The following is a 13,544-nucleotide window of genomic DNA, read 5'->3' as shown; positions in this document are numbered from 1 at the left end:
ACAACAACAATATGTGAGCACAGCAGCCGTTGGCCACATACATAACAACAAGAAGTTGGGTATTTTTTAAGTGCCACGGCTAACGGTACACTTTTTGGTGTCATACATTTTTGCGCAGTCACCAAATTGCGTGCAATAATGTCCAATCCAAACGAAAAAGTGAAAAAAATAAATAAATTTTGCTTGGTCGGGAAGTGTGCGTTGGTGGCATTTAATGCTGTTGTAATTGTGGGTGGACACCCACTGTGGCATAAATTGCGTCCGGTGCGCGCACAACACGCCACATCATCACTCTTGTTGTTGTTGTTTTTTGTCGCATAGCCGTTTTTTAGCCACAAACGAAGCACATGCACATACATGTCTGTATATACAGTTATGGACAAAACCATAGGGTCACCCAATTTGTACTTTGCACAGCTCTATAATAACAAAAAAAAAAACAATTATTAAAAGGAATTAATTCAAATATTATACGTGCGGGTCTTCTTTTTGCGTTTTCTGAGAAAATTTACTATTGCCACTAGAGAGAAGAGATTTCAGCAATCATAAGGTCTTCTTCTTTATTGGCGTAGACATCGCTTACGCGGTTATGACCGGGTTTACAACTGCACCCCAGTCGTTCTTCCTTTTTGCTTTTTGGCACAAATTGGAGATTTCAAGTGTAGCCAGGTCCTCCTCCACCTGGTCTTTCTAACGGAGAGGAGGTCTTCTTCTTCCTTTGCTTTCCCCGGCGAGTATTTCATCAAATACTCTCAGAGCTGGAGTATTTTAATTCATTTGGACGTTATGACCTAGCCAGCGTAGCGTCAATGTCGTCGTATATCTCGTACAGCTCATTGTTCCATCGACTGCAGTATTCGCCGTTGCCAATGCGCAAAGGACCATAAATCTTCCGCAAAACTTTTCTCTCGAAAACTCGTAACGCCGACTCATCAGATGTTGTCATCGTCCATGCCTCTGCACCATATAGCAGGGCGAGGATGATGACTGACTTGTAGAATTTCGTCTTTGTTCGTCGAGAGAGGACTTTACTTCTCAATTGTCTACCCAGTCCGAAGTAGCACCTGTTGGCAAGAGTTATTCTGCGTCGGATTTCGAGGCTGACGTTGTTGTTGGTGTTAATACTGGTTCCAAGATAGACGAAATTATCTACAGCTTCGAAGTTATGACTGTCAACGGTGACCTGGGAGCAAAATCGCGAATGCAACGACGGTTTTTTTTTTATGGCAGGAACTATTTCGGCTTGCCCTAGTTCAGTATCAGACTTATTTGCTTCGCTTCCAAACTGGAGAAGCATAACTAACGGCCCGGTTGGTATGGCTAAGGATATCGATGTCCTTATCAGTTCTTCGCCGCTGTATTTAAATATCTCGGCCGGCAATCCATCGGCCCCGTCTCTAGGTTTTGCTTCAGATGGATAATTGCTATTCGATTATCTTCATGGTCGGGCAATGGTACGTCTGATCCCGTCATAAAATAAAGAAAAATTTCCGGAAGTTTCTTAGTAATTGGAATAGAAATAATTTGATACATCCCCCGCGACCTAAGTGTCTAGGGTGCCCTCTTCTCTGTCACAACGAATCACATAGGCCCAACATGACTATAAATTACAGTATACTGCTGGGTCCTAGAGCTTTTATATAGCGTCTATAGACTGCTGTGCATGTTGTAGAACCTACAGTTTACGCAAGAAGCTTTACGCATGCTAAATAGGTGGTTTAAGAACCTACAGTGCCTAGAGTAAAACGTCAAAAGTAGCTGGCATTTGTGACTCAAGAGGTTGATTACAATTTAAACTTACTGAGGTTGTAACCATCCATGAGCAACGCTGCCTGGCGCATACCTGTGAATTTTTGCCATTATTTTTTCCTGCCCACTCTCTTCTCCTTACGGAACAACTCCTTCATGGCATGATGACTAACCGCAACTAAAACTAATAAATAATTGAACTAAATCTACATTTCCAAAAAGTGTCCCTATTATTTTGACCATAACTGTATGTGTTTATTTGTGCATTTTTGGTGACTATTCACTTTGTTGTTGCATTTGGCAATCGCAAATTGCGTATCATAAGCGCCGCGGGTGGCATCTTCGGCAAATTCTTGTCGCTCTAATAGTTTCCGTCTGCAACGCCTACGACATACTCGAACGGTAAATTGCTAGGATCGCTGTATTTGGCAATACTAAACCCATGAATGTGTCTGTGTGTGTGTTTACATTTCTCCCCCGCATATCGACTCTTCTCATCAATACTCATCTACTTGTAGTGACTTTTTTATTTCTTACAAGACTAAAAAAAATAAAATAAAAATAAATTTCATTGCGCAATGAATTCTTAATATGCTGCCCTTCTCCGTTTCTCCGAAACTCATTCCCCTTCGTGCCATTGTATCACCTGAACCTACTCTGGGTAATTTGTGTGTTGTAGCGGGTGGCTACCTTCATCATCGGGCAGCTCAGCGCTGTTCGTCATCGTCCTTGTATCGGCTAATCAGTGACGCGACCGTTCAACGGTGATTTATTCGTGGCATTTTTGACACTTTCCCTTTGTGGTCGAGAGATTAACTCGATGATACCTATTTACCTGCACCCCCGCGTGGCTGTGACCTCGTAAAGCAAAATACTACCACCACATGGTATAGCTCGTTTTGTACACGAATTGTCGGCGATATGTCATGCATGCCGCACACACCGTTTTTCGTACGTGCGATTCTAATCATTACAGTATTTAAAGTGCATTACTAAAAGGCAATTAATTTGTGACCAAAGTGTGTGAGCACTCAAAAGGATACAATACACAGGAGAGCTTGGAAGAACAGAAAAAGAGAGATACAAAAAAAAAATGTACTTTGATTGCAACAGGGTGGCGATGATGTTTTTTTATTGTATCGGCAGGGGAAAATCTCACGAATACTTCCGTTAATTCATCCTTCGCCGGATATAAATCCGGTCGCTTCGGTAACAGAAAGCCGTCTGTCTTGGGAGTGAGTAACACCTGCTGACTGGATTAATGCAAAATAAACTGAACAACTGTTGATTAATCACCAGTATGGGATGTAGGCCTACCTAGCATAGTCAAACATCTTAGCTTTAAAGTTTCATTGATTGCCAGGTAACCTTATAATACTTGAGTGGAAGTTTTTTTTAATCCAACAGAAGTATACGGTACGTACATAGAGATTGAAGCCCACTGGTCGTTGAAAAAATTCATAAAATATTATATTAAGATCGAAAACTCAAGGAAATGTCGGGCGTTGTTCACACTTCTACAATATTTGGTTCTGCGTAGCGGGAAGGGACCTATTTTTTCCGGTATTAACCAAGTTTCTGGCGGTGTTCCACTTTGGTCGCTTTAAGATTAAAACTAGGTAGATAAAGAAGAAGTTATTATATTCATCATATTAAGACGGATGGAACAAGTTTATAAAGGTTTGTGGTAAAAACAGGCCTAAAATGTCTTCTATAAGGACCAATGTAATATACTTTTAAAATCAACCAGTGAAACCGAGATCCATGTATTCGGTTCATGGAGGTTATAATTGAATGCACTGTTTTCCGTAATTTTAAAAGAGTTTTGCCATAAATATATCTACTTATGTATATAGTATAATATACAACATATTCGTGTTTGGAATCGCAATTTTTGTAATTAACAATTTAACATACTTACATAGGTAGTAGACAGAATAACATATGTATATACTTATGTAAGTATGTATGTAAGTTTACTTGACTTACCCTTATCCATGAGTTCGGAAAGTTCGTGTATGAATGTACGTGCGTACATATACTTCCAATACGCAGCATGCAATAGTAGGTAAATTCCAACCTTCTTTCATTATCCACTCGACGTTTTCTCTAACATTATGGTAAAACAGCTTTGACCCTAGGCACACACCTGATCAAGGATATATTTTTCAAGTATAAAGCCAACATTTAAGGCCAGTGCTAGCTGCTAGCCAACATTTAGTATGTCCTGCATTCTATTCTAATTTTCCGCAGACAATTTGTCATCTCAGTGTATGTATATCTCTTATGGTACTTCTCATAAAAATCCGTAGAAGATCGAATACGGCTTAAATGCTTGTATCATATTAAGATGCATACCATAGAAGAAGCTTGCATAAGTAAGTAACAATGGTCAAGCGTTGATCACTATTCACTTTAAAAATAACTATTTCCGGATTGAGAACATTCAAAATAATTTTCACTTTATTTCCTTCCGTCGCATACGTTTTAAGCTTTTAAAATTCAATTTTTGACATTTTATGTCTATTCACTTGTGTCATATAGCAGCTGAGAGTTATTGCGCAATAATACTGAACAATACATTTCCTTGAACTTGAGTTAAATTCAACGAAAATCGAATATTTTGTAGCCCACTATATAAAATAGATAGACTGTTGTTAAAACTATTAATTTTATTATTAAAAACTATAGCAATAATATTAAAATATAATTATTTTTTAAATTACATATTTGGTATCACTAAATGTATGTATTTAACTTGGCAGTACTGAAAATTTTAGAGAAAGAAGCAACATTGGAAAGGGCGCAAAAATATTGGAAACTGCGAACAAAACAAAATAACAAAACAAAACAAATTCTGAAGAGAGAGATTTCTTTCCTTCTTGACGCCGCATTCCGAATGGCAATAATTATTGCGAACTTTGTGTAAGTTTTATTGCCAGATAGAACTTAGTAGTTAGATATAAAAATAATTGGAAAGAAAAAAGGTTTATGAATTGGCCGCGCACGTTTTGGAATACAAGTTTTGAAAATTTGTTCAAAACGTGGACTGGCAGTTGGGAGATTTTAATAAATTTAACGAAATGCCAGTGATAAAATAAGAAGAAGATAAAATGAGAAATCTTTTATTGCCTATGGAGGCAGCAAGTAATAGAGTCCACTGAAGTACAGAATGCTTCCTCTGAGGAAACGTCAAACAGCTGCACAAAGCAACAGGAAACAATAACAACACAAATAACAACACGTTCAACAATTGTGGGTGCAGCTGCGGTTTCGGCCATAATATATTTTATATACACCTTCTTACCAATTAACGAAGAAACATATTTGTTTGCAATTTCTTATTAGTGTAAAAAGCCGAAAATCTGAATAAAATAATTTAATTTTGTAACTAGTATTAAGAAAAAGTGCTTAAAGAAAGAACAAGTTTGTAACATATTGAGTGTCGGAAGAACTTATTGAGTACGTCGAGAATTATGGTATAAGAAACAAGAGCTTAAGAAAAAAAGAGTATTAACAACAAAATATGAATACCTAGAGCGAAAGCATCAAAAGCTAGCGACTAGCGAGGCAGTGCTAGTGGTAGAAGCGTCTTCAACAGTAGGTTGGCAAAAAGACAAAAATAATACAAACCGTTAACGTTGTTGTGCTACGAAATGAGATGGTGACGGTGACGGTGACGGTGAATCGTCAGCTAGAAGTCATAATCTGTGAGTCTCAAACACTTGCGTTAGTACGTTTTGGCCACATCACGCAGACGGTCGGTTAACGACGGTTCAGCACGATCAATGCAAATACGCTAGGTAGTAGCGGTAAAACTGGATTTGGATTTCTACAAAATTGTGCCATAGCGAAAGAAGTACAAACTAAACGACGATTAAGCGCACTAGCCAAAAGCTAATGAATTAACATTAGCATAAAATTCCATTTTCGATTGGTGTAGAATCAAAGGCGAAAGTTGTAAGTTACGAGTGGAAGTGTTGCGCCGCAATATACTACATATAAGCAACATAAATGAGAGCAGTTTATTTACTATCGGATTAATTTGTGCCGTGGTTGTAGCCTACGGTAATGCGTATACCGTTGACTTCGGTCTTACATCCCTGCTCCTTTAAGTTTGAATACGGCAACAAAAGACCACCCACTCACCGTCATAATTGCACACTCAACCTCCCATCTACTGCACCTAGCTAGCCCTTAGCACGACACGATTAAACATGTTGCGTTCCTTGCGTCCCCTACGTTCCTGTTACGGCAAAACTATTATTTTCGCATTGGTTACGCTCTGCTTTATACTTTACATTAAAGTGCTGCAAGTTGAGGACACCATACGAGAAGCTCAAAGTCAAAATGCAAAACTAAAAAGCTTACAGGAGCAAAACGATGTACTACCTAAAGAAGAAACATACAAACACAGAGCGCGCATCAATCCACGACATCGTGCGATTGAACGTCCGCATAATGAATTGGAGCCTTCAACAGAATCAATATATGAGCTAAGCATACGTATGGATTTGCAGAAGCAAGATCCAGCACTAGGAGCACTTGGAACGTCTGCACATTTGAGTGGTGAAGCAGCACGGCGTGGCGAGGAAATTTACAAAAAGATTTCACTAAATCAAGAAATCAGCGAAAGATTATCTTATAATCGAACTTTAGTTGATTCGCGCCACCCAGCATGCTTGCAACAGACTTTTGATTTAAAAACGCTGCCCAGCACTAGTGTCATCGTAATTTTCTACAATGAACCCTACTCAGTGCTGGTCCGTACAGTGCATAGTACTTTGAATACGTGCAATGAAAAGGTGTTGAAGGAGATCATTTTGGTCGACGATGGTAGCACAAATGATGAGTTGCACGGTAAATTGGATTACTATATCAGTACTAGAATACCAAATGGAAAGGTGAAAGTGTTGCGTCTTAAAAATCGGTAAGTTTAAACATTTAAGTATTGTTGTTGCAAGCATTGTAGCTATACAGCCTAAATATTCTTGCTTATATACAAATGTTGTTTTTCTGTGCTTAGTGTAAATTTGTGTGTGTTTATGTGTTTTAGCGCAAATACTACACCATTGAATGTTTGCCAAATACACAATAATATTTCATAAGACGCTAAATTGTTGTGAAGATGTGTTGCTCTCAGCTAACGAAGCATGACCACAATCTGTTGACCGATTGGACTTAGCTTGCGCAGTCAATGACGAAAGCGAAGCATGCCGCTTAGAATGCGCAGCTAACGACTAGCTTGCTTAGAGCTGAACAGAAGCACAAATGATTACAAAATTGACTTACCACATAAAAAGATAATTAATTGTAATTGCAAACGGAAGTGATGCTGAAGAGATTTATAAAACAAACAAAAAATCAGATAAAATTATGTGAAAGTCGTTAGTCTGCTGACATTCAAATGTTCCTTTAATATATTTATACATAAATTTTCAGTAGTTTTTCAGAAAATTTTTATAATTAGTGGAAACATGGGCCATTTTTCAATTTCTGCTTAGCATCCATCTGTCAGTGAAGTTCTAGTTAAAACAATATGGTTCTTTATTGAAAGGAATTTTGGTTAAATAATTATTAATTAATTTTATTTAATTGCAAAGGTAATTTATATGTTTGTTGGAGTGATTTAACTGGAAAATCTTTGGTGAGCACATTAAGTCCGCAATAAAAAGTATATAAAACACAGAACTAAACACATACCACATTTAACCATATTTCTCAGTTGATTTTAAACACACAACAGTGTCAAGAATTCATAAAAGCCGTTATGTTAATCGTTTTCAACAATCATATAAGCAAGTTACATCTCATAGTTGCTGGCACAACATCTTATTGCATCTTCCAAGACTTCATGCCACATACATTTTTTGTTAGCTATGAAATAACGAAAAGTCATCTTGTTAAAGGTCAAAAAGCTGTTACCAGTCGTTCGTTTGGCCTAAATGCCACTTGTCAACTTTTGTGGTGTTTAAAATGTGTCCATACAAAGTTGAACGCTTTATGACCGAAACTGTCTCTGCTCGTAAACATACATTTTAATAGAGATTTTAGTTGTGTCTTCAGCCGAACTTAACCACTCATGAAATAGTAATCATTTTCACAATTCAAACTTCGATTGAGGTGCGCGGCATTCGTCTACACCGAGTTCGATAACACCAAAAGTCAAGCTTACTAGTTTTCTAAGCAGCTTTTCTATTAGCATCAACACAAACTACTTACATATATATGTATGTATATACAATATTTTTGTAACTTAGCATGGTTTCGTGGCTAACTTGTTGCTGAGGTGTTTTGCTTAAAACTTTTCTTTTTTTATTTTGTTTGTGCGCTTGCTTTAATTTAAATATTTGATGCTGCGGAGGCTGAAACAGAGTTGATGTTGTATCATTTGTTTTGCTTTCTAAACGTCAGTGCACGCAACAGTGACCGCTTTACGCACACTCACACTCATACACACAAACAGCGTAAAAGAACAGGAGATATTGTTAGCACAGCTGTTCGTTTTATTTTTAATTTTTCTAACATACATACATACATATGTAAATGTGTATCATATTCATGTACTGTGCATTTTTGCTAATGCTTTTAGGTTTAATAATGAAATATAATGCTTATAATATAATAAAGCAAAATATGATACTCTTGCTGGTAATAAGCTGTAGCCTGCCAGCTGCCCACTATCCACTGCTCATTTGCGTAGATTTTGTTATCTGATATTCTATTTTTTATAACTAACTAACTAAAAATAGCGCTCTCAACTATTTTTCTCTCATCCACTTTCTAGTCTCGGTTTGATACGAGCGCGCTTGGCCGGCGCCCGCATAGCCACCGGCGACGTGCTCATCTTTTTGGATGCACATTGTGAAGCGAATATTGGCTGGTGTGAGCCACTGCTGCAGCGCATCAAAGAGTCGCGTACCAGCGTGTTGGTGCCGATAATCGATGTGATCGATTCGAAAGATTTTCAATACAGCACAAATGGCTATAAGTCGTTCCAGGTTGGCGGTTTCGAGTGGTCGGGCCATTTCGATTGGATTGAGCTATCGGATCGTGAGAAGAAACGTCAATTGCGTGAATGCGATCAACCGCGTGAAATATGCCCAGCCTATAGTCCGACCATGGCGGGTGGTTTGTTTGCGATCGATCGACGCTACTTCTGGGATAGTGGTAGTTATGATGAGCAGGTAAGTGGGATTACAAGATTTTTGTAAACTTTTGGAAGTTTTTAATGTTTTTTTTTTCGAGGGCAGAAATCTGTTATTTTTAAGTGTATTCATGTTGGGAAATAATAGCTAATGTAAACAATAATTTTATGATAAACATATCATATTATTTTTTTTTTTTTGTTTCAGATGGATGGCTGGGGTGGTGAAAATCTTGAGATGTCCTTTAGAATTTGGCAATGCGGTGGCACAATTGAAACGATCCCATGTTCGCGCGTGGGGCACGTGTTTCGCGATTTCCATCCATACGAGTAAGTAAAAAAAATTACATTTGAACCGCAAATATGAAAATTTATATGAGTATACATATGTAGGCATATTTGAACGCCTTTGAAAACATTATAGTTATAGTAAAAAGTTAGTGTAGCTTTACACTTGTATAAACAGTGACTTCAAATGCTTACTCGTCTCATAAAATTAGGCCAACTTATATAACATCGTTTTTATTGTCAAGTGTGGCATCTAGTTTTAAGTCCAAATACGCATGAAAAATATAATACATAGTTCGAGAAATATTTGGAAACATTTTTGCCGATGTCACAAACGCTCATCCGTACATCTATTATTTTTGTATATTTCAATGTATTTTACATAATAGACCGTTGGGCTCATTATCGCCTGCTAAAAAGCTCACGTAGTCCCTTTTTGTAGACTTTTTTAGTTTTTTTTTTGAGTAGGAAAGGTTTTTAAGGTTAACAACACAGTAGCTATTAACGACTGTGCAAAGAAAATATTAATTTACAGTTAATTTTAACATATTTATTGTTTAATTTATTTTCATAGCTGTACTTGGTTGAAGAGACTTAAAGAAATTGTAAATATTTAAACAATTGTGCATTATTTTTGTGTGATGGGTTGTGTGTTCTGAAATGTTATTATTTCCTAAAGCAAATACAATAAGCTTAACAATAACAGTAAATGTGTATTTTTAATAAATAATAAAAAAAAAAACATTTTGGATAAGGCAATAAAAGATGACAGCTAAATGTTTGTCCAGCGGTTATGTTACATATATGTACATACATATTATATTTATAACACAATCTCATAGAATCTACATAGCCTACAGCTTTATAACCTAAATATTTTTTATTGCTTTTTAAGAAGTATATATTTAATTACAGTAACGTAAGTATATAGTTGAATAAGATAAAATTAACCTCTTACACTTGTTCTTTAATTCTTTATGTACTGTTATATACTTGATTTAACCATTTATTTACCAAGAAGTAATCAGTTTATACACTTAATTGTAATTAATAACGGCATAATTAGAAAAAATATTAACACCTCATGTCTCTATTGGTTTTATTATTGACAGAAAGAAAATATTTTTACATTCTTTATTTAAAAAAATATGTTTAGTTTTAAATTTATATTAGTAATCGATAGTCAAACTACATAATAACAAACTTTACAGCTACCAAACTACCAGGGTTGCAATTATTGCCTTAAATAACTAATTAAATATACATTGGATTTTGTTCTGTAGTTCCGAAATATTATTTTATATTTTTTTTTATATTATTTTTTATTTTATAACTTCTAATTCCAAAAATCGGATTAAAAATTTAATATTTAATAAAATATAATAAAATAAAATTTAATAAAAAAAATATAAAAAACGTTAATCTCAATTTTATAGTTTTTAAAAATTAAAAAAAAGTATTAAATTCCAATTTTGGAATTAAAAATGAAATTTACATTACCCAAAATTGAAATTAAAAATTGAGAATTAAATTTTATAAATCTTATTTATAAATTGTTTTAAAATTTCTATCGGATACAAATTTTTATTTTTATTTATTCAATATTTTATCTGAAATACCAGATTAAAAAAATACATAAAATATATTCTTATTTTGCTATTACCCCAAAGTAAAATTTTCATTACCCAAAATTGGAATTAAAAATTCAGAATTGAATTTTTTTCTCAACATTGGAATTAAAAATATTTTAATAAAAAAATTGCAACCCTGACAACTATATAAATAGTTCAATAATACCAAACTATTAGAAAATATTTAATTATTTACTATTGTATCTAATTTTTTAATTTTTTTTTTAATTTTTTTAAACTTTTATTTTAACCTCTTTTCCATAAACGTCAGATTCCTGACCCACAACCATATATGTACATACATATGTATGTAGCTAAAATTATTAAATATTAAAGTTTTTAAAAATATTTTTTAAATTTGTTTTGAAATAAGTTTTATTATTATTTTATTTAAATAATTTTTGAATTTTCTTTCTTACTTTTTTCTTTTTCATTTATTTTTTTCTTTAATTATTTATTTATTTTTTCATAATTTATTTACATATTTGAAGTTTTTTACATTTATTTTAATTAAAACCTTTTTAAAAATTAGTAAAAGCTCCGATATTATTATTTATTATTATTATGTTTGTATGTATGTATCTATGTATATTGAATTTCAAAATGTTTTATATAAGATTTTTTTAATTTATTTTATTTAAAATTTTTTAATTATTATTTATTTTTTTTAAGTTACTGTTATTTTTATTTTTTAATTTTTTATTAATTAATTTTTTTTTATTTTATTTTTTAATTAATTTCTTTTAAGTGAATATTCTTCATAAACACTAGACAAAACTCGATATTATTACTCAAAAAAATTACATAAATAATTCTTAATATTTATTTTTAATTATTTTTTTAACATAAATTTTTAACAATTTCCTGCCTTCCAGATTCCCCAACGATCGCGATACGCATGGCATCAACACCGCGCGCATGGCACTCGTCTGGATGGACAACTATGTAAATATCTTCTTCCTCCATCGTCCCGATCTGAAAAACCACCCGGACATCGGCGATTTGACACACCGCAAGCTGCTGCGTAAGAAGTTGCGTTGCAAGAGTTTCAATTGGTATTTGGAGAATATCTATCCGGAAAAATTCGTACCGACCAAGAACGTGTTGGCCTACGGACAAATACGTGCGCTCAGTAAAGAGCTATGCGCCGACGATTTGTCGCAAAACAATGAGAAACCCTACAATTTGGGTATATTTTGGTGTGCCAAAAAACTGACCAAATCACAATTCTTCACGCTGACCGACACGCAAGTGCTGCGCAACGAGCTCAGCTGCGCCACCGTGCCACACGGGCGCGGCGATGTGCGCATCGTCAAGATGGTGTCCTGCATGGACAACGACGACTACAACGAGCAGTGGAGCTACGAGAACGAACATCTGATACATCTGAATACGGGTCTGTGTTTGGATCATATGGGATTGCGCAGTTCCGATGAGTTACAAGTGACGCGCTGTGATAATGACAGTGAGACGCAACGCTGGACCATACAGCACGAGAAGTTGCTGTGAGGGCGTGTGGCGGCCAGGTAGAGTCGACAGGTCAACTAGTTAGTTCTAAGTCGAAAGTCAAAGCCATTGTGTAAATATTGAGTATAGCTCATATACATATTTATGTATACACATGTATGTATAGTGTGCACAAGTATACATATGTCTGTGTAGCGCACATATTTTTTTTATTTTTTGATATTTATTTTTGACAACTTGACACTTTGTAAAGCAGTTATTGTTAGCTAATAATTTTTTGGCACTTAAGTTTTTTTCTGTTTGGTAAAGTGCACATTTTAAGCACCTACACCGTTAGTTGCTGCTGAGGAAGCAGTTCTTGGTGTCGTGAAAATCTGTAATCATAATGTAAAAATAGCATTCCTAGCGGCACCGCTGATGTTGCAGCTCATCTAGCGGTGCTTATTCTGCATACACACTCGAATGTATGTATGTATGTGTACTCAGCGCATTGTAGTTAGCGAAAATATATTTTTATGTAATTTAAAGTAGTTAAAAATACCACAAAAATTACAAAAACTACAAAAACAATATTTTTTTTGTTTCGAAAATTCAACCACTACGCGAATTTTATAGTTACTATAACTCGATTTATTACATGACAATAAAACACTAATTTTTATGACAATTGAAATTCAAGCATATGTATGTAAGTAAGCACTATTATTGTGAATATGTCGTAAAAATTGTTTTTTTTTTTTTAATTTTTCATTTACCACTACCTTTACATACTAAGTAGAATGTTTATAAATATTTAGTTTTAATTATACAAAACTATAGCATAGAGTGTTTACTGTAAATTTAGCTATATATACACTGTAAGTATGTATACTGCGCTGTGCCCGTCCTCGAATATATTTTAGACCTTATTTTCACAATTTCAATGCAAATAAATATATTATTGTTTTATAATTAGTTTATATAGAAATTAATTTTTGATTTTTAATATAAGATAAATTAATTGTGAACTATAAAAATTATTTCTTTTGTGTTAACATTTTTTTTTATTAATTTATTTAACAAAAAAATTTGAATGTAAAGTATGAAAAATTCTATTTTTTTATTATATTTTCGGAAGTTTAAAAAAGTTATTTGATTAATTTATAAAACAAACATTAAATTTAAAGTATAAAAAATTGTTTTTGTGCGTTAAAATGTTTTTTTTTATTAATTTATAACAAAAAAATTTAATGTAAAGTATAAAAAATCTTTTTGGAAGTGTA

The 13,544-nt window shown here is 34.2% G+C and overlaps 1 protein-coding gene across 1 annotated transcript; it reads left to right on the top strand.

Annotated features, from left to right (window-relative positions):
* The first annotated feature begins 4,984 nt into the window (after positions 1-4,984).
* On the top strand, positions 4,985-13,291 carry LOC126755000 (polypeptide N-acetylgalactosaminyltransferase 1). Its single transcript, XM_050467253.1, has 4 exons — positions 4,985-6,679; positions 8,537-8,936; positions 9,105-9,226; positions 11,691-13,291. The coding sequence occupies exons 1-4, from the start codon at positions 5,967-5,969 to the stop codon at positions 12,322-12,324; spliced, it is 1,869 nt and encodes a 622-aa protein (XP_050323210.1). The 5' UTR covers positions 4,985-5,966; the 3' UTR covers positions 12,325-13,291.
* Positions 13,292-13,544: the final 253 nt, after the last annotated feature.

Source organism: Bactrocera neohumeralis, chromosome 4, assembly GCF_024586455.1.
Source record: "Bactrocera neohumeralis isolate Rockhampton chromosome 4, APGP_CSIRO_Bneo_wtdbg2-racon-allhic-juicebox.fasta_v2, whole genome shotgun sequence".
In the NCBI taxonomy this organism is placed as follows: domain Eukaryota; kingdom Metazoa; phylum Arthropoda; class Insecta; order Diptera; family Tephritidae; genus Bactrocera; species Bactrocera neohumeralis.
The sequence above is the reverse complement of the archived record's forward strand: the minus strand, read 5'-3'. Positions and strand labels throughout refer to the sequence as shown.